Here is a 22,451-nt window from a genome sequence, read left to right as displayed (position 1 = left end):
AAAATAATGATAGAGTTATTCTAGTATATTCGAAACAAAACAATAATGAAAAATAATTAGCTTTGAAATATATTTCAACTTCCGGTGTAAACAAACTGAAAGTTGACATTTTTAGATTTACGTGTGAAATGACAGAGAGCAGATGAATTAAAAAAATATTTATATTAATGGTTTTCATAATACATTCGCTATTATGCTGAAGTTCTTGAATAGACGAGAAACTGGTGTCAGCGATCCAGTCGAGTTTTACCGCGCAGAGACGACTAGGCGAACTTACAATCTTCAACTCAGCGACAAAAAAGATGTCGAAAAACTCTTCAATGGATGCATCAACTCACTTGATATAGACCTTATAGAAAAACGATAGTGAGACAAATTAACAATTGATGGTTATATAATAATTATGATAAATATATTATTAAGAGAAGTACAGAATCTGCCATACTACATGCGAAACTCGCATTAAGGTCATTTAGATACACAATACAAAACTAGAAAATTAACTAACTACTATTTCAAATAAACAACATTTGACATTCAAACATTTTGTATTTGCATTGTAGTTATAGTATTTGACTATAAAAGGGGGGGGGCCTAATTAGTATTATAAATTTATCTTCTCTTACGTCTTTACTAACAAATTTTTGTTTCTGGTTACCTGCCCAAAATTTTAACTAGAATTCAAAGTTTTATTCTGCAGGAGTTTCGTTGCCAATCGCCATTGTCACAAAATGCAAAAATATGCAAAAGTGGGGACAATTTTGTAGTCTGTGCTTATCTGTATCACAATGGATCTTGTTTTTGGTACATTGCTTGAGCATACTAAGTAACCACATTTTGCTGCAAAAAATTGTTTTTTATCAGGTCACTTATAAGCCTTTTGTTTCAGATAATAATAACATGCTGTGAAAGATTATCTTAGAGGTCACATTTGGTCAGGCACAATCACACTCGATTGAAATCTAAATCAGCACTACTGATTTTTTTTCTGAATTCCTAGGTTATTATTATCCTAATGCTCGGAATTGGTCCTTCTCTCTGATTGTCCGCCCTGGCCACAATCTCCTCCTACACTATTAGCACTAGAACCTTATGCGTCTGTGCACTACATTGTATTTAGAATTTTGATCTGACGCCTTGGTTAAAAGTTGCAGCATGGGGATATGCATTTCTAGTTATGTTTGCAATATATGTAGTGATTTTTAATTCAAAATACCAATTCAAATTTTAAAATGAAGCATCTTTTGCAGTTTCATTTTTAGCTCCACTGGCCAGAGGCCAGCGGGGCTTATGTCATGGTCCTGTGTCCGTCGTGCGTGCGTGCGTGCGTTAACTTTTCCTTAAAACATCTTCTTCTCCTAAACTACTTTGATGAAATTTCACAGGAATGTTCCTGGGGTGAATCTCTTTCAAATTTGTTCAAATTATGCCCCTGGGGTCAAATTTGACCCTGCCCGGGGGTCACAAATATGAAAATTTGCTTATATAAGGCCTATTTTGTGAAAACTTTTTAAATCTTATCATCCATAATCATTGGGCCTAGGGCTATCAAATTTGGTATATAGAGACATCTAATAGTCCTCTACCAAATTTCTTCAAATTATGCCCCTGGGGTCAAATTTGACCCTGCCCCGGGGGTCACAAAATTGAGCATATGCTTATATAAGGCCTATTTTGTGAAAACGTTAAAAATCTTCTCCTCCGTAACCATTGGGCCTAGGGCTATCAAATTTGGTATGTAGAGACATCTAATAGTCCTCTACCAAATTTCTTCAAATTATACTCCTGGGGTCAAAATTGACCCTGCCCTGGGGGTCACAAAATTGAACATATGCTAATATAAGGCCTATTTTGTGAAAACTTTCAAAATCTTCTCGTCTTTAACCATTGTGCCTAGGGCTATCAAATTTGGTATGTGGAGACATCTAATAGTCCTCTACAAAATTTCTTGAAATTATGCCCCTGTGGTCAAATTTGACCCTGCCCCGGGGGTCACAAAATTGACCATATACTTATACAAGGCCTATTTTGTGAAAACTTTCAAAATCTTCTTGTCCATAACCATTGGGCATAGGGCTATCAAATTTGGTATGTAGAGACATCTAATAGCTCTCTACCAAATTTCTTCAAATTATGCCGATGGGGTCAAATTTGACCCCGCTCCGTGGGTCACAAAATTGAACATATGCTTATGCAAGGCCTATTTTGTGAAAACTTTCAAAATCTTCATGTCCATAACCATTGGGCATAGGGCTATCAAATTTGGTATGTAGAGACATCTAATAGCTCTCTACCAAATTTCTTCAAATTATGTCGCTGGGGTCAAATTTGACCCTGCTCCGTGGGTCACAAAATTGAACATATGCTTATATAAGACCTATTTTGTGAAAACTTTCAAAATCTTCTCGTCCATAACCATTGGGCCTAGGGCTATCAAATTTGGTATGTAGAGACATCTAATAGTCCATTACCAAATTTCTTCAAATTATGCCCCTGGGGTCAAAATTGACCCTGCCCCGTGGGTCACAAAATTGAACATATGCTTGTATAAGGCCTATTTTGTGAAAACATTCAAAATTTTCTCATCCATAACAATTAGGCCTAGGGCTATCAAATTTGGTATGTAGAGACATCTCATAGTCCTCTACCAAATTTCTTCAAATTATGCTCCTGGGGTCAAATTTGACCCTGCCCCAGGGGTCACAAAATTGAACATATGCTTATATAAGGCCTATTTTGTGAAAACTTTCAAAATCTTCTCGTCCATAACCATTGGGCCTAGGTCTATCAAATTTGGTATGTAGAGACATCTCATAGTCCTCTACCAAATTTCTTCAAATTATGCTCCTGGGGTCAAATTTGACCCTGCCCCGGGGGTCACAAAATTGAACATTTGCTTATATAAGGCCTATTTTGTGAAAACTTTCAAAATCTCTCGTCCATTACCATTGGGCCTAGGGCTAATAAATTTAGTATGTAGAGACATCTTATAGTCCTCTACCAAATTTCTAAAAATTATGCCCCTGGGGTCAAATTTGACCCTGCCCCAGGGGATAAAAAAATGGAACATATTCTTATATAAGGCCTATTTTGTGAAAACTTCAAAAATCTTTCTGTCCATAACCATCCAGCCTAGGGCTATCAAATTTGGTATGTAGTGACATCTTATAGTCCTCTATCAAATTTGTTCAAATTTTATCCATGGGTTCAAATTTGAACCTGCCCCGGGGGTCACAAAATTGAACATATGCTTTTATATTGCTTATTTTGTGAAAACTTTAAAAAAAATTCTTGTCCATAACCATTAGGCCTAGGGCTACACAATTTAGTATGTAGTGACATTGTATAGTCCTCCACTTAGTTTGTTCAAATTATGCCCCAGGAGTCAAATTTGACCCTGCCCTGGGGGCCACAAAATCGATTATATGCTTATATAGTGCCTATTTTGTGAAAACTTTAAAAATTCTCATGTCCTTAACCATAAGGCATAGGGCTACCAAATTTGGTATGTAGTGACATCTAACAGTTCTCTACCAAGTTTGTTCAAATTATTCCCCTGGGGTCAAATTTGACCCTGCCCGGGGGGGTCACAAAACTGAACATACGCTTATATGGGGCCTATTTTGTGGAAACTTTAAAAAATTTCTTGTCCATAACCATTGGGCCTAGAGCTACCATATTTGGTATGTAGTGATATCTAATTAATCTCTACCAAATTTGTTCAAATAATGCCTCTGGGGTCAACTTTGACCCTGCCCTGGGAGGTCACAAAATTGAATAAACGCTTATAAAGCGCCTATTTTGTAAAATCTTTAAAAATCTTCTTGTTGAAAACCATTCAGACTATGGCTACCAAATTTAGTATGCAGTAACATCTTATAGTCCTCTACCAAGTTTGTTCATATTATGCCCTTTGGGTCAAATTTGACCCTGACCTGCGGGTCACAAAATTGAACATTATATACGCTTATATCTTGCTTATTTTGTGAAAACTTTAAAAATATTTTTGTCCTTAACTCTAGGACCTAGGGCTACCATATTTTGTATGTAAATGTAGTGAGATATAGTAGTCCTCTACAAAGTTTCTCAAATTATGCCCCTGGGGTTAAATTTGACCAAGCCCAGAGGGTCACAAAAGTGTACATGTGCTTAAATAGGGCCTATATTTAAGTATTTGCACATGCAGAAAATATTTTGTTTCAGCCTTTTTTCAGCAGTGGAGCGATACAGGGCCATCAAGGCCTTCTTGTTGTCCAAAACAAGGCTTATTACAACAAGTAAAAATGTATTTGTGTAAGATTTGATTTCTCAGCTTTAAAACGCTGTCTGTCCTCAATCTTGATGAATTTTATCATGAATAGGGGGAGACAGTTGTTGTTTCAACAATTACAGATCTAGTTTGAAAGGAGCATTTATATCTCTGCAAGTAAAGTGTTATTTTGTTATTGTGATATATTTTCACGACCCAATGAAAATGTCAACAATGCAGAAAAAAGTGTTGTGAAATAAAATTTAATATCTCATATTATTAGCAATGATCATGTTTCATTTTAATCAAGAAAATGCAGTTAATGATAGTTCATGCTGACATTGATGTTTGTTGACTCTTGAAATGTGTCAACATAAATTATTGTTGTTATCCCCACCCTCCGAATTTGAGTGGGGGGATTATGTGGATATCTCCGCCGTCTGTCCGTCCTGGCCACTATCTCCTCCTACACTATTAGCATTAGAACCTTGAAACTTAAACACATGGTGGTGGCTATGAACATAAAATGTGCGATAGTGCACTATTTGGTATCTTAATCTGCCCCCTGGGTGAAAAGTTGCGGCGTGGGGATCACGTCGGCAGCGACCTCGCCATTTCTAGTTATTATTCTTTATTTTTATAATGGACAAATATTGATGCCAACTTATTTCAAGCAAAAAAATTTAGTGGCAACAACTATTTTTGACCCAGTGAAACCCATTTGCTGGAAAATCAAATACATTTTTTTCGTCCAAATTTAGTGGTTCATCCTTTTTTTTAGAAAGAAATTAGTTGTGTTATTATAAAACTACATTATACTAAACATTTGCAATCAGAATTTCTCTGTTAATGTGACATTCACAAATTCCAGGAACATGCAAAATTTCTCGCATATTTTGCGTTAATCCTTTGTACTGATAAAAAGAAAGTGACAATTATACTGCATGAACTGTGTGTCACGTATTCTTGTATGGTAAGTATGGAAATATATTTTTTGCCAAATAAAAAAAAGGTTCCAACTTTCCTTTAGATCTCAGTCGTTTGGTTATAAGTTTTACATTTTAAAGCATTTAATAAAAATTATATCTTACATCATTTTGATAAAATGTTTATCCTAATCAAAAACAATTAAGACAACCTTTCTTTAGAACTTAGGTTGTTCAGTTAGTAAGTAATGAGCTATGAGTTGTATTTATTGTATATACATTGTACCTTCTCATAAACATTGTTCAATTTTGATATATATATATATATATATATATATATATATATATATATATATATATATATATATATATATATATATATATATATATATATATATATATATATATATATATACAAATTTTGTTGGCAGGCAGCTTTATGTATTTTTCATGTAATGGAGTAAATGATGTTGTCATGGTAGCACACACAATTGAATCAATTGTTGTTGGGCTAAGTCTGGTCAAGTGTGATTGTGATGTACTAGTTTGGACGGGAAAAACAGAAATATTGTTGTCTTTTTTTAATTGATTTTTTTTTATTTGCACTTTTACCAGTTGATTAAAAAAACATTGTCCAATTGTCTTTTTCTTTTTTAATAAAACAATACAAGTTAAAATGCCTTAATAACTGGTAACTCTTGTTTGTTTTTCATGGGGATTTCAATTTTAAAATCAGTATTTCACACTTTCCAATATTTTTTTCTTTCAGTTTACTTGCAGGGGGAGGGGATGGTTTCATCATTATTTATGATGTGTTCAGACCCATCGGAAAGGAGAGGTACACATTTCCAAGTGTTGGCACTATAGCCCTGAACAATCGTCATAGACACAAGTTCAGTGTTGAGACCGTGCTGTGGTACCCATTAGACACTGGTTTGTTTACTTCCAGTGGAACAGACTGTCTTCTTAAAGTTTGGGATACCAACAGACTCAAGGTACTTTTTTGCATGACACAAGCTTACTTAGATATGAAGGTAAAGAAAAACTAAGAGATAAAACAGGGAAATTCTGGGGAAGTTTTAATTCTTCAATACAGAGTTAAAAATGAACTTTCATTTTATTTTAATTGATGTAATGATACTCTGGACAACAGTAAGAAAGAGACTTTCTAGTTCACTTTGAATCAATAAAAACAAACAAACACATGAAGCTGTTTTTGTTGGTGATCTTACCCTATAATTGTAGATACTGTAAAAGCTTGCATTTAAAATTGCTCTTATATTTTATTTTTAATCAAAATTTTCTTGAATGGCAAATTGTTTGCATCTGTAAATGATTCTTACGGGAACAAAATTATACTGGTGAGTACTTAACAACTTAGTGTTGCAACTAATATTTGAAAAAGGCAGATTGCTCTTTTGTCAAAAGGCACTTTGACGCACTCTGTCATACATTTATTATCCTTTTCAATATAGCATATGTAATATATATTGGCATTATGGGAACTAGAGATGGTTTGTTTGCTTGTCCTTCCGTTTAGGCCTCTAAACCTGGTGCACTGTTATAACTTTTAAATAACTCCATATTATGTTTTCAATATAATTGAAAAGTGGCCATGCAACCAAAATACTTATTTTATCTCTGTTGTAGCCTGCAGATGAATATCAGTTTAGCGGTTTGGTGAACAGCCACCACATGTCTCCCATAGCAACCAAGCATTGCCTGATTGCTGTGGCAACCAACAGCTCCACGGTCAAACTAGTTGACCTCAAGTCTGGATCATCCACCCATAGTCTGAAAGGTCATGACACCTCTGTTTTTGTTGTGAAGTGGTCACCACACAATGAGTTCACGTTGGCTACTGGGGGGTTTGTATTTCCTTGAATTTTGATTAAACATGCTCATAGATTTTGTGCTATTTCCTTAAGGTTTTTGAAAAAATCATATATGTTACATGAATTCATTTATTTGCCCAACACATTATTGAGGATTTGCAATCTAATTGTACATTTAAATAATGTTCAAAAATATTAAATAGATATTAACATCTCAAAAATGTGAATTTCAAAAAAGTGAAACTTTAGTTGCAAAAGCAGGAGAGAAAATGTATTTAAGTATGAGGTCTTGAATTTATGGCGAGTGAATCAATTACTTATCAATCTGACGATCAAGCTCAAAGACACACACCAAAAAACCCATAAAAGCTTGAAATCTATATTTGTTAAGAATTGTTTTAAAATAAGTTAATTTTCTTAGGGGTGATGGAAAGATAATGTTGTGGGACATACGCAATGCCAAAGGCAGCCTTATCCAGTTTGATAAGTACAACGGGACGCCACCACAGGAAAACTTTGAACATTCGTGTAAGTCGTATACTTAGTGGAGATTACTTGCTAGGGCATTCTTATGCTTGGATACAGACTTAGTTTTGCACAGTTTAGTAATGGAAATTACAGATAGAATTGATCAACCATTCAATTTGACTCTTATTTAAGTTTGGATTTTTTTATGCTGGTAAGGTGAGTAAGTTAATAAAAAAAATAGTAGCTTTTAATAGATTTGCTCCAAATGAGTGGAGACAAAAAGCATCCGTCCAATCTTCTCCTATGTTCAAACATGCGTATGTCAATGTACATGGGTCTTGAAGCTTGTGTTTCAAACTCCTTTTTAGCTCCACTGGGCAGAGGCCAGCGGGGCTTATGTCATGGTCCTGTGTTCGTCGTGCGTGCGTGCGTTAACTTTTCCTTAAAACATCTTCTTCTCCTAAACTACTGGTCCAATTCTGATGAAATTTCTCAAGAATGATCCTTGGATGAAGGTCTTTCAAATTTGTACAAATCTTGCCCCTGGGGTCAAATTTGACCCTGCCCCGGGGGTCACAAAAATGAAAATTTGCTCATATAAGGCCTATTTTGTGAAAGCTTTCAAAATCTTCTTGTCCATAATCATTGGGCCTATGGCTATCAAATTTGGTTTGTAGAAACATCTAATAGTCCTCTACCTAATTTCTTCAAATTATGCTCCTGGGGTCAAATTTGACCCTGCCCTGGGGGTCACAAAATTGAACATAAGCTTATATAAGACCTATTTTGTGAAAACTTTCAAAATCTCTCGTCCATAACCATTGGGCCTAGAGCTATCAAATTTGGTATGTAGAGATATCTTATAGTCCTCTACCAAATTTGTTCAAATTATGCCCCTGGGGTCAAATTTGACCCTGCCCCGGGGGTCACAAAATTGAACATATGCTTATATAAGGCCTATTTTGTGAATACCTTCAAAATTTTCTCATCCATAACCATTGGGCTTAGGGCTTTCAAATTTTGTATGTAGAGACATCTAATAGTCCTCTACCAATTTTCTTCAAATTATGCCACTGGGGTCAAATTTGACCCTGCCCCCGGGGTCACAAAATTGAACATATGCTTATATAAGGCCTATTTTGTGAAAACTTTCAAAATCTTCTCGTCCATAACCATTGGGCCTATGGGCTATCACATTTGGTAGGTAGAGACATCTAATAGTCCTCTACCAAATTTCTTTAAATTATGCCCCTGGGGTCAAATTTGACCCTGCCCCGGGGGTCACAAAATTGAACATATGCTTATATAAGGCCTATTTTGTGAAAAAAAAATATATAGTCAATAATCATTGGGCCTAGGTCTATCAAATTTGGTATGTAGAGACATCTAATAGTCCTCTACCAAATTTCTTCAAATTATGCCCCTGGGGTCAAATTTGACCCTGCCCCGGGGGTCACAAAATTGAACATATGCTTATATAAGGCCTATTTTGTGAAAATTTTCTCGTCCATAACCATTGGGCCTAGGGCTATCAAATTTGGTATGTAGAGACATCTAATATACCTTTACCAAATTTCTTCAAGTTATGCCCCTGGTGTCAAATTTGACCCTGCCCCGGGGGTCACAAAATTGAACATATGCTTATATAAGGCCTATTTTGTGAAAACTTTCAAAATTTTCTCATCCATAACCATTGGGCCTAGGGCTATCAAATTTGGTATGTAGAGACATCTAATAGTCCTCTACCAAATTTCTTCAAACTATGCCCCTGGGGTCAAATTTGACCTGCCCTGAGGGTTGCAAAATTGAACATATGCTTATTTAAGGCCTATTTTGTGAAAACTTTCAAAATCTTCTCATCCATAACCATTTGGCCTAAGTCTATCAAATTTGGTATGTAGAGACATCTTAAAGTCCTCTACTAAATTTCTTCAAATTATGCCCCTGGGGTCAAATTTGACCCTGCCCAGGGGGTCACAAAATTGAACATATGCTTATATAAAGCCTGTTTTGTGAAAACTTTCAAAAGCTTCTCGTCCATTACCATTGGGCCTAGGGCTATCAAGTTTGGTATGTGGAGACATATAATAGTCCTCTACCATATTTGTTCAAATTTTAACCCTGGGGTCAAATTTGACCCTTCCCCGGGGTCACAAAATTGAACATATGCTTATATAAGGCCTATTTTGTGAAAACTTTAAAAATTCTTGTTCTTAACCATAAGGCATAGGGCTACCAAATTTGGAATGTAGTGACATCTAATAGTTCTCTACCAAGTTTGTTCAAATTATGCCCCTTGGGTCAAATTTAACCCTGCCCGGGGGTACACAAAACTGAACATACGCTTATATGGGGCCTATTTTGTGTAAACTTTAAAAATCTTCTTGTCCATAACCATTGGGCCTAGGGCTACCAAATTTGGTATGTAGTGACATCTAATGAACCTCTACCAAATTTGTTCAAATAATGCCTCTGGGGTCAATTTTGACCCTGCACTGGGGGTCACAAAATTGAATAAATGCTTATAAAGCGCCTATTTTGTGAAATTTTAAAAAAAGCTTCTTGTCGAAAACCATTCAGACTATGGTTACCAAATTTGGTATGCAGTAACATCTTATAGTCCTCTACCAAGTTTGTTTAAATAATGCCCTTTGGGTCAACTTTGACCCTGACCCGCAGGTCACAAAATTGAACATTATATACGCTTATATCTTGCTTATTTTGTGAAAACTTTAAAAATATTCTTGTCCTTTACACTAGGTCCTAGGGCTACCATATTTTGTATGTACATGTAGTGAGATATAGTAGTCCTCTACAAAGTGTGCTCAAATTATGCCCCTGGGGTTAAATTTGACCAAGCCCAGGGGGTCACAAAAGTGTACATGTGCTTAAATAGGGCCTATATTTAAGTATTTTCACATGCAGAGAATATTTGTTTCAGCCTTTTTTTCAGCAGTGGAGCGATACAGGGCCATCATGGCCCTCTTGTTTAACTACCGGGTGGATCTTGCTGGAATTTTTACAGTTGAGGAAGCTTATTGTGTAGAGAATCATTAAGGAAGACATTTTTGCTGTTTCGAGTTTTAGTAGATTTATGGCTATTTATTTGTTTTTCAATCAGTTATGGCTCTATATGGCAGTTATAATTAATACATTCCCCTGAAGCTTGTTGTCAAATCCTCTTTGGCTACTGGATGGATCTCATTTTAATTTAAATTTTTAAATGACCTTTATGTGCAGATGATTAACAAACAAAAATGCTGGGACAAGTTTTTGGCAGAATCATAGAAGATTTCTGTTTTTCCTTCGTTGAATATATAATTAAAAATGTTGTGTTTTATTCAGCTCTGATGACAGGGTGGGTGATGCAAAAAATGCAACTTAATGTTGAATTACCTATTTATGGTTTAGATCTTAAAGATAGGAGTTTTGGCTGTGACAAGTTTTGCAGAATAATCCCCCAATTACAAAAAATGTAGTCCCAAAATTGTGTTTTTTAACGACTGGGTGAATATTTTTCAAGCTTTCACAGTTGAATGACCTCAATGTTTCTATGACTGTAAAGAAAGGATTTTTTTACTGTGACAAGTTTTAGCAGAATTATTATCTTTTATTCTCTGTAGAATATAAAGTGGATATGTTTGTGTCCAAAAGTGTGGTGTGGAGGCATCAGTGTTTGTGACACATTTCTAGTTTGATCATAGGCTATTTATTAATTTCTAAGTGCATTTAAAATGTTTGCACAAATGAAGGGGCAAATAGAATAAGTAAATAACTGTAACATTTAGATGTAGTGAGGTCAACTTTGTATTTGTAGCCTGCATAGCTCACAACATCGCTGTGAACGGTCTGCAGTTCTCAGCTGATGGTTTGTACCTTGTATCCTGCGGCAACGACAATGCACTCCATCTCTGGGACACGACCACTGGTAGAAACGTCGGAGTCAACTACATCTCTGTTTCTAACCGCTCAAAAAAATCGCTGCAATTTGCCGTTTCTTCCGCCTGTAACCGTGACCTTGTCTTCATGCCAAATGATACAAAAAGAAACCCCTGTATACATGCTTTGGACATGATGTCAGGAAAGAATTTGTACACATTGACTGGGCATTACTCGTCCATGAATTGTTGTTTGTTTCACCCAGATTTTCATGAGCTTTACTCTGCTGGAATGGATAGAAACATTTTAGTGTGGACACCAAAACTGGATGACACGGGATATTCTTCGCTGACTAGAAAAATTAAACGAGCAATAAGGAAAACAACATCTGCAAGTGAATGTAAAATAGATAGAAAGGTTTCAGAAAATGGTGCTATGAAATTTAATGGTGCAGAGGTAAAAGATTTGTTGAGTCCTGTAGCGGTGAATCCATTGACAGCAGATTCATGGAGTAGTGATGAAGATGGGTAGCTTTAAGCGCAGACTTTTCTAAGATGTCTTTGGATAATAAAAAAGTTGAAAAAACAAATTTACTCTATGCAACTTTTCTGATAATTTTCTTACATAGTTAGAAGGTTTTTTTTTACACAAAAATGAAAATAATTAAGGGCATTAAAATGTGATTTTAATGTTGTTGCTTGTAATGACCTGTAACATCTTATCTTTTTATGTCCTTGGTAGGGTGGCATATAGCAGTTGAACTTTCCGTCCGTCTGTCTGTCGGTCCGTCGAAAACTTTAACATTGCCCATAACTTTTGCAATATTGAAGATAGCAACTTCATATTTTGCATGCATGTGTATCTCATGGAGCTGCACATTTTGAGTGGTGAAAGGTCAAAGTCATCCTTCAAGGTCAAAGTTAAAAAACAAATCCAAGGGAAGTAACAAGCTTTAAAGGGAGATAATTTCTATTTATCATTTGGCAGGTTCACATCATTTTCACAAGGGAAGTAATATTTTTTGAAGGGAGATAATAAAAAACAACAAGACTATTGCCAAGCAATATATGTCCCCTATCGGCTCCACCTTTGTCAGATTTAAAAAAAATATTTGTTGCCATAGCAACCAGAATTTTTTGACGTAGGAAGAAAATGAAATGACGGGCATAATGTCCATAATTTTATTGCCATCTATCCATGTTTGAAGTTTCATGAAAAAATATAAAGAAATTTTCAAGTTATCGCAAGATCCAGAAAAGTGTGCAGGCTCTTCCATTTTCAGCAGTATTTCTAGTCTATTTGTTGCCATAGCAACCAGAATTCTTGACATAAGAACAAAATGAAATGACGTGCATATTCTCCATCTTTCCATGTTTCAAGTTTCATGAAAAAATATGAAGAATTGTTAAAGTTATCGCAGAATCCAGAAAGGTGTGACAGACTGACGGACAGACAGACACACAGAGGGAAAACCATAAGTCCCCTCCCATGAAACCGGTAGGGGACAATAATACTAAATCAAAGCGGCGCAGTAGGGGGCATTTTGTTACTGACAAACACATCTCTTGTTTAATCTGCTTCTCATTACATGTAGTGCATGGTTACATTAATTTCTTTAACTTTAACAAAATAACATTGTATATATATAAAATATATACACAGCTGTAATAAATTACAGAACTATAGGATGAAGTCATCATGCATGCATGTAAAAATGCATGTACATTTTATAAACTAAGTCGGGCCATAATCTTAAAATGTTATAATTATTTATTTGAATGATAATGTATTTAAAAATACATTAATTTATTTCTATAAAAGGGTGCTGCCAGATGTTACAATGTTAGCATTTTTGACAAATTATGAAATCGAAATTCTAATAAAGAATGCATTTTGTGCAATTTTCTACTTTATAAATGGAATTATTGTTTTGTTATGCATCCACAGAATGGGTGGTATTAAGCATTTCACTTGTCAGTCTGTTTGTACAAACCGCAGCTTGTGTTGAACGCTTCTTAAATGATTGGATGGATCTTGCGCCAACTTTCACAGTTGAATGCCCTTAATGTGTACAGCAAGGATTTTCGGCAGAATTATGGCCCCTTGTCAGTTTTTCCAACACTGAATATACAGTTGCCTGAAGCTTATGGTGTCAACTCCTCTTTAATAACTAGGTAGATCTCGCTCAGAATATTACAGGTGAATGACCTTATTGTGTAGATGACTGCAAATAATGGAATTTTAACATGATAAGTTTTGGCAGATTTATAGCTCTTTGTTGGTTGCCCCATTTATTATTTCTTGGTTGATCTTGCTAAAACTGTTATAGTTTCATTTCCTCAATAAGATTGTAGCATATATAGTAGATTTGGATTTTGTCAAATCATGCGTTGTGAGGGCATCAGTGTCTGTAACATATTTTAAGTAAATATATCAAATGTCACTTGAGTAAGAATGAATCAAAGACCACACGCTTGTCTATTAGATCATCAGCAGACTGTTATCTTCCTTCTGTTGCATGAACATAACTTTATCACAATAAATAGAGTGCAACAATTATTTCATAATATGCCCATACAATCTCAACAAAAATTGAAAAAAGTGGAAGCCTCGTTGAGACTTTTTAAAATAATCATGGAGTGGTCTATACATTATATAAAAAATGAAAAGATGCAAGTATTCTGCTGTTGTTTTGTTTTAATGTTTGATGAATGATTGAAGGGATCAAGGGATGATCCAATTAGTGAATCAATTAAGAGTTAATTGTATGTTAGTTTCAATGTTAACTCACAACCAGTCTGACTTTTGCCCAGTCTGACTTATGCCCAGTCTGGACAGTCATACCTACATACTTTCCTCCTTACGTTTAAAGAATACACTATTTACATCTATCAGTTACATTTGGTTTTGAATGCATATGTTCCCCTGTACAAATCTCCTTAGGTAACAACACATTCAAGAGTTATTTGTCAGAATTGGCCCCCAAAAATTGGATGGAACAAGAGAAGTTACTGTATCATGAAATATTTTTATTCTATTATTCTATTTTTAATATAATAATGAAGGAGCGCAATGCATAGGATACAAACATATTTTGTCTAAAAGTCCATTGTATAGAACATTTCTACCATATTAGTTCAAAGCTATATTTATTGCCAGTTGTCTCTTTTAATACAATCTGGCATAGGTTTTGTCCCCAACTTCTGTTTGTGATTAATAAAATTCGAAAAATATTCAGTCTTTGTCCCAAAGTAAATGTACATAGATTTGAATGCAACTAAAAAAATCACATTCTTTTAAAAAAAGTGGATGCTTGGCAAAATGAACATGTGCTGAGCGAAAAAATAAGTTAATTGTATGATTTTTCATCATCATCTGCAAATCCAACAAACATGTATGTTATGTTATGGCCATCAGGGAATTACTTAAATGCACTCAATTCTTTAAATACATTACTGTTTCATATGTACATTCGCCTATAGCCAGATGATTTCAACAAATAAATATGGCTTAGATGTTTATAGTGTCCAATATTTTGCTAAAATAAACCAGGATTACACATGCAAAATGTGAACTTAAAATGTCAATCAGGTGCGATTTTGGTTAAATTTCCCTCAAGAACTTACTGAATCCCAGCCCTGCTCTGGTTGGTTAAAAGATTAAATAGCTGACCGTTATGAAACATTTCCTCCTCACATTTAACTTTTGTTTCTGAGATGGTTTAATTTTGCTTAACGAGATCTGTTAAAAAATGCTATACATGTACTAGTTCTTGTTGTTCAAAATTATTTTCCCAAATCCACATTTTATGCATGTTTTAAGTTTATTAGATTTATCATACATTGAGAAACTTTAGAGACTTTAGGTCACATCACTGAATTGTAATTTCAGAGTAACTTCTTCGTGACAGAATGGCAGCCTTGCTCCTTAATGACGCCACTGTTGAATGTATTCGTGAGGAAATAATGCACTTGATGTACTATTGGAAATGACAGTTCCCTAATGTTGTCTGAAATTGATATGGTAAGTTTCCACACGATTGGAAACTGTCTAGAAATGATGTATTTGAATACCTATCTTTCGTGATTGGCTTGGTCTAAGGTCATAAGGAACAACGTGCCGAATAGTGGAAATACATGTAAAGTCTATATTATGTAATGAGGTTTATTTGGCAAAACAATTGTGCATACATAACCAAAAACCATTATTGCAAAATTACAGTGTAAATTATTGAAAACTAGGATTAGAGTGTGATTTGATATGGTTATGGATGGTATCCGCACATCGATTCCTTCGGAAACGGCTCGTTTGTTATTCGTATGCTCGTACAACCCGGACATCGGTTCCTATATATTTTGCGTTATGGACATAAGCTCCTATGTATTATTTAATATATTATTTGCTGAGTTGCTATTGACTTGAGAATAAACATTTCCAGTTTTATAATGAGAAAAAGCTCAACGAAATAGCATACGTTAATCAAACATGGTCAGCACATCAACATTTACTAAACACGTTTTGGATTCAAATGTAATTGTCAACAGTAGAGCTTTCACTATATTTAAGTACCGAAAGGCCCGAGATGTATTATTTTGACTCAAAAGTGAGATATTGACTTGAAAGTGAGAAATATAGAAAAAATAAATATTGAACAGCCAAAATCAAAATGTCATCAATTGATGTATTAACTTTCATTACAATCAATTTAATTCTTATAGTTATGGGTGGCGCAAGAAAATTTACCAAAGAACATAGACTCCATAAATATATGTATCAAAGAAAGATTTATGGTTATTGTACTACGAACTTTCGCTTAAAAAATCTAATTGTATGAATTTTCATTTGAGCTATTATCTGCACAATATTATAACATTGTGAGTAGGCTCTGCACAACAAAAATACAGAGGAAAATAAAAAACATTTTATTAAAAACATAATAAACACTTAAGAGAGTAATATTTCTTTCATTCTCATCTTACCGACAATGGTCTCTGTAGATCTATGAAGTTTCATCTTCATATTTAAATGTTATGGTGTAAGGCACAATAAACAAAGAGAAACATCTATGTATATACTGAACAAGAGGGCCATGGGCCCTAAGGCGCTCACCTGAGACCCAAAGGAACTAAACTATTCTGGTAAGGTGGAGTTCAAAATAATAAAAGTACTTCATACAGACGAGCTTACATACTTAACTTGTGCTTTATAAGTCGATTATTGAGTGTACAATCTTCAAAAGAGGGCGAGTGCTGAGCAGACAGGCGGAAGTACAGACTTAGTGTGCTCTATTATTAAAAAACGTTTTCACTGTTTTTCCATTCAAAGTTATTTAGAACAATGATACTCTGATTTTCAAGTAATACTGCATTTCACATATCATACATGACGTACGTCTGTATATAAAATTAATTAGAATAATGGCATTATTGACTTTCACATAATACCTGTATTTCACATATCATCCATGTAGGCCTACATGACTTTTGTATATCAATCTGTATTTATGATTTAAAATGAAATCTCATACTTCATTTAAGAGTTAAATTTTGTTAATTATTCACATTTGTATGTGTTGTTTGTAAACACTTCCTCTACGCTTCTACTCTTTATTTACAACCAATGCAAAACTAAAATGCATTTTATTATTTAATTGTAAAATTTATTCTCAAATACAAGCTGCATTTAATATCATAAGTATCGCAAATAGTTGGTTTTAAGTACATTTTCTCTATCTCTTTAATTCTTGAACAAAGTATATCTGTGATATGATATGTGTACATGTAGACACGATAGTTTTTTGTCAATAAATGTTCGACAGTAAAGTTGGAGAATATTTCAATTTATTTTTTATTGCTGTAAAGGATATTTTTACGTACATATCTTTACTTTTTCTTCTTGATATTCATAACATACACTGGGACTTTGCGATAGTTGTAAGTTAAATAATAGCCATATTGAGTAAGTTCAATCAGGCATCACTGTACTTAAAGCTAAGAAATATGAAATATCACGCCCATTAAATTTATATATATTGTATAAACCTTTCTCGGAAATATATAAGTACATAAGTTTGCTATTTCGAGAGCTTGCTTCAATGTTGTAATCTGTTCTTTTTATGCAGTCAGCATGCTGATTTTTATACGAAAATAAATGCATGACACATGTTTTTATGTGTTTATCTCTATATTGATACCACTGTATAGCAATTGCTGTTCCATGCTGTTCAATGCAAAAGGGATGTAAACAAGGGGTTAGGCATCAAGCAACTGTCAGAGATAATGAGGTACCTGCTGTGGCTTATGGTTATTTCATTGGTCTGCGGTCATTAAATTACATGCAACAAAATGTGTGAAAAGTGGCCAGCACAGGAATTTGGAGCCTGACTCTAAACTGTTATATACAGGTGTTTCTCCCCTAAGTAATTTTCTGTGAAATCATTATTACTACTTACAATTTTGAGATTATTTAATAAAGGGTTTTCAGATGGCAAAAATACGTATGTTGCACTTCATCCACAACCAATCATCAACATAATAATCCTCTGTTATTATGGCCATGTTTTTCAAATGTTCACGACTATTTTCAAACAAGTCCGAGGTATCCACATAACCAATGTTTTGACAAAATTTCATGATGATTAGGCAAAAAACGTGACTTCTAGAGTGTTCACAAGCTTTTATACTATATAAATATAAGGAAACAGACCCCCCTGGCAGCCATGTTTTTTTTACCGATCTGAACAATTTTCAAACTCAACCGTCGTATCCAGGAAACAAATGTTCTGACCAAATTTCATGAAGATTGGACCAAAAATGTGACTTCTAGAGTGTTCAAATGTTTTCAATATATATATACATATAGAGAAAACTGCCCCGTCCCCTGGCGGTCATGTTTTTTCACCGATCTGGACCATTTTCGAACTCATCCGAGATATCAATAAAACCAATGTTTTGACTATATTTTATGATGATTCGACAAATATTGTGACTTCTAGAGTGTTCACAAGGTTTCTATATAGCCATATAAGGAATACTGCCCCGCCCCCTGGTGGCCATGTTTTTCAACGGACCGGAACAATTTTTGAACTCAAACAACATATCATTAAGACAAATATTTTGGCAAAGTTTACATGAAGATTTGGCATCAAATGTGACTTCTAAAGTGTTCACAGGGTTTTCTATTTTTTTACTTAGTGACCTAGTTTTTGACCCAGCATGACACAGTTTCTAACTCAGTCGAGGTATCATCGGGACAAATGTTCTGACCAAGTTTCATGAAGATCGGATAAGAAATGTGGCCTCTAAAGTGTTCACAAGGCAAATGTTGACGACGAACGCACGACGCACGCACGACGGACAAAAGGCGATCACAAAAGCTCACCATGAGTTTTTTGATTTCCGGTTCCGGTCAAAACAAGTGGTAAAGAGAAAAATGTAATTCTTATTTAAATTAGAATAGCATATACAGTCAGTGGTCGTATGCAAAAAGTGTGAAAAATGTGAAAAGTGCATATGTGCTGGATATATTGGACTACGTCGTATGTATCAATCTTCAGTTTTTAGACATTTAATGGCATTTACAGTTTTTCCACAGTAAGAAAAATGGGCGGGGAATAGCGTTACAGATGTTTTTACAAGTGTATTACAGAAGTGTCAAAATGCTATAAGTGTGAAAAGTGTAAAAGTGCATATGTGTTGGATATATAGGACTCTACATCGTATGTATCAATCGCACAGGTTTTAACAATTTAATGACATTTACAGATTTTTCCACAATCAGAGTTATGGGCGGGGAATAGCGTAACAGGTGTTTGACAGGTGTATTACAAAGCAGTCACCATTATTGGTCACTCGTCACGCTTGACAAATCGGATCGAATCGTCACGCTTGAAGGACTCGCTATAGCGATTTATTAAAGAGACATATCAACCGTTAATACGTGCTTTATCGGCTTATAACAATCGCTCCGTAGCAGCTCTATAAACAAAATGAAAAAACGGCAACACTCATCTACTGCAAGCGAAACGACAAATGCAGAAGCAAGTATACTGGACAGTACGGTGTTTGAAAATGAAGATAATGCTGCAAAAAACACTCCCCTAAATAGTAACAAACAGAAAAAATCGAAACCGGATTCCAAGAAACAAAAAACAATGTCAACCTTTGTTAAAAGTGCATCAAACGAAACTAATATGACATCTGAGCAATGTATCGAAAAAAAATTAGAGGAAATAAATAATAAACTGTCCAAAGTTCTTACAAAAGAAGATTCTTCCTTCATTAGAGAAATTGTTAAGGAAACTGTCGAGCAAATAAAGGAGAAACTTCTTGGGACCGTTCTACGAAGACTCGAAATCCTAGAAGGAAGCGTTTTTGAGCAAAAACGTGACATTGAAAAATTACAAAATGACGTCTTAGAAAAGAACAAACAAATTGAGGAACTTAAAAGCAAAAATGAAATGTTACACACTGAAAAAAGCACTTCCGCCATTCATAATGAATTCGAAAACAATACGGAACAATATAGTAGACGAAACAACATCAGAATGACTGGCGTTCTAGACGATCAAGAGCGGCAGTCATCAAGCACCGTAACACAGAAAATAGTATCGCTCGTAAACGAGCACTTAGGTATACCGATAACACCGAGCGACATAGACATCGCCCACCGATTAGGAAAATTTAAACCAACCGAAAACAGGCCTATTATTATAAAATTTGTGAGACGACAAACGAAAGTCGACATCTTACGAAAAGCTAAGCAATTCAGAGGCACCGGCATCTTCGTCAACGAAGACCTTACAAAACTTAACGCTGAAATCCTGGCATCAGTGCGACTTAAAGATAGTGCCAACGTCGAAAAATGCTGGTCCTTTGAGGGGAAAATCTACGCGCTTTTCAAAGGAAATCAACACGCCACACAAATAGCTTTCGCAGATTACAAAAACTGGTTATCAAAACCTTGGCCACGAAAGTCTTACTCCGAATCACTCAATACCCCCTCCCAGGGAACTCTAGACGGTTCACAAGAAGAAAAAATTGACAGTTAAACCGATTTGTATTATATATTGATATCTAATGAATGTATAATTACACTGAATTTATGGAAAATTACTCTTTTTGCACTCTTTTTCTCGAACAGATTTTACGTTAATATTGAACGAAAATCAAGTGTAGTTTTTAAGCTGTTCTACTATACATATTGCGCTCGTCTCTTTGTGAAATAATAATAATATATTTTCTTCCATCTTTTTATCAATTGCACATATGTTGTAGCTACGTCCTAGTTTTCCGTGCACTACTTATCAACGCAGTTACTCCCCTTGTAATCAGGCGTGTCAGTTAATCATCATCAAGTAATTCAGTATAATAAAATTTATGATAAACGCAATTCTGTTTCTGTAATAAACAAATAAAGCGTTGTTTACAATCTACCTTTTTTTCTCTATCCTGATATATAAAGTAAACATGGTCAAAACACAAAAATATACTTGTAAATATGTACATATTGGAATTATTTCTTTTTATAAATACTTATCACAACCCTGTATGTATTGAGTATTGACTTAGGTGTTAATTTACTGGAAAATATACAGGATTCGCTGCCTTTTTGTTTCCCCTCTCACTGTTAAAACATGAGGCGGAAAAAATAAGTACCTTTCTATTTAATATGTATTATATTACATGTATATAGATTTATCATGCAAATTCCCGTGTAAAATTGTATTTTTTTTATATGTAATGATATCAAATTTAAGATATTTAAAATACAGCATTTAATACCATTTGCCACAATACTGCTTCTTTTGTCTCATGTGTATGCAGTTCCAAGTAAGCAAGAAAGAATTCTGTTCCTATTAAGTATGAAATGCATAACACATACATCCTGGTTAAATATGTTTGAAACAAAAAAAATACACAATCCAAGCGGCACAATAGGGGGCGTTGTGGTTCACAAACGCAGCTCTTGTTTTAACTATTTTGGTATGCAGGCATTTAAAAACTGTATGTAAACAGCTCATACATAAAAAACATTAATGTTTTCCTATATCAGTACTGTAGTTAATTAATATAACACCCAATAAACGATAAATTAAATAACATACATGTTTGTAAAAACATATTGGATTATTTACTTCATTAATGCCATTACAACGTGTCAGAATTATTTTGGGATAGATGTCAAAACAAATTTTTTGATTTTTTTAAGATACCTCAACTTTAATAAAAAGTGAACGTATACACAAGCTACGCTAAAAAAAGTACAAGTACTATTTAAAGCTGTACTGACAGTTTTTAAACGCACGGTACATCAACCACAAATTATATACTCGTTCTAATATCTAGAGTAATAACCCGTTCACAGCTAACGGTTAAAACAAGTGGTAGGCAGGGAATATGCATTTTTTATGTGAGGTTGATTGCTAACGGTTGATAATATAATGGGTTATTTGAATTGATCCGTTGGGTGAATGCATTGTACGTCTGCTTATGAAAACACTTTGACAGCTGTTATGTTTTGCTTTTGTGTTGTTGAAATAGTCATATTTAAGTTGTGCAAACAATTTCTGTATTTTTATACTCTTCTTTATTGTGCGACTTTTTAGAAAATACAATATATTTGTATTGAAGTTTTTTGTGTTTTTTTACATTACCATTTATTATTATTGGGTGTACTAGGTTACCACAATGTACTGGGTTTTCTTTTTATAAATGAAATAAAATTATGAACACATGCGTATGGTACAAGTGTCAGTACAAACCATGTTAACATATAAATAACGAAAACATCATAAATTAAATACTAAATATATTATAAATTATAAATAAATTAAATATTAAATAAATTATATGTGTACAACATAAAGTTCGAACAATCGTTACATGAACAAATGTATTTAATTGGTATTTAATTGTTACTAATAAATACCTTAATTGTTTCTTAAGCGAATGCACTACTCAGGCTTTATGAATACATGAGAACTGTATATATGCACACATAGTTGTTGTTACGCCTTGTTCGTGTTCTTACTTTAACTGCCGTGATTGTATACATTTGTACTGAATATATGTACACATTGTTGCTGTTACACCT

General features: G+C 34.4%; 1 protein-coding gene across 2 annotated transcripts; it reads left to right on the top strand.

Moving 5' to 3' along the window:
* Positions 1-77: 77 nt before the first annotated feature.
* LOC127867512 (DNA excision repair protein ERCC-8-like) lies at positions 78-13,274 on the top strand. Of its 2 annotated transcripts, none has more exons than XM_052408712.1 (5): positions 78-366; positions 5,945-6,170; positions 6,826-7,043; positions 7,432-7,538; positions 11,296-13,274. In XM_052408712.1, the coding sequence occupies exons 1-5, from the start codon at positions 194-196 to the stop codon at positions 11,886-11,888; spliced, it is 1,317 nt and encodes a 438-aa protein (XP_052264672.1). In that variant the 5' UTR covers positions 78-193; the 3' UTR covers positions 11,889-13,274. The 2 variants fall into 2 exon arrangements, with proteins under 2 accessions (XP_052264672.1, XP_052264673.1); XM_052408713.1 differs by lacking the exon at positions 78-366 and adding an exon at positions 2,650-5,222.
* The last annotated feature ends 9,177 nt before the right edge of the window (positions 13,275-22,451 follow it).

This window comes from Dreissena polymorpha, chromosome 2 (genome assembly GCF_020536995.1).
Source record: "Dreissena polymorpha isolate Duluth1 chromosome 2, UMN_Dpol_1.0, whole genome shotgun sequence".
NCBI classification, from domain to species: Eukaryota; Metazoa; Mollusca; class Bivalvia; order Myida; family Dreissenidae; genus Dreissena; species Dreissena polymorpha.
The sequence above is the reverse complement of the archived record's forward strand: the minus strand, read 5'-3'. Positions and strand labels throughout refer to the sequence as shown.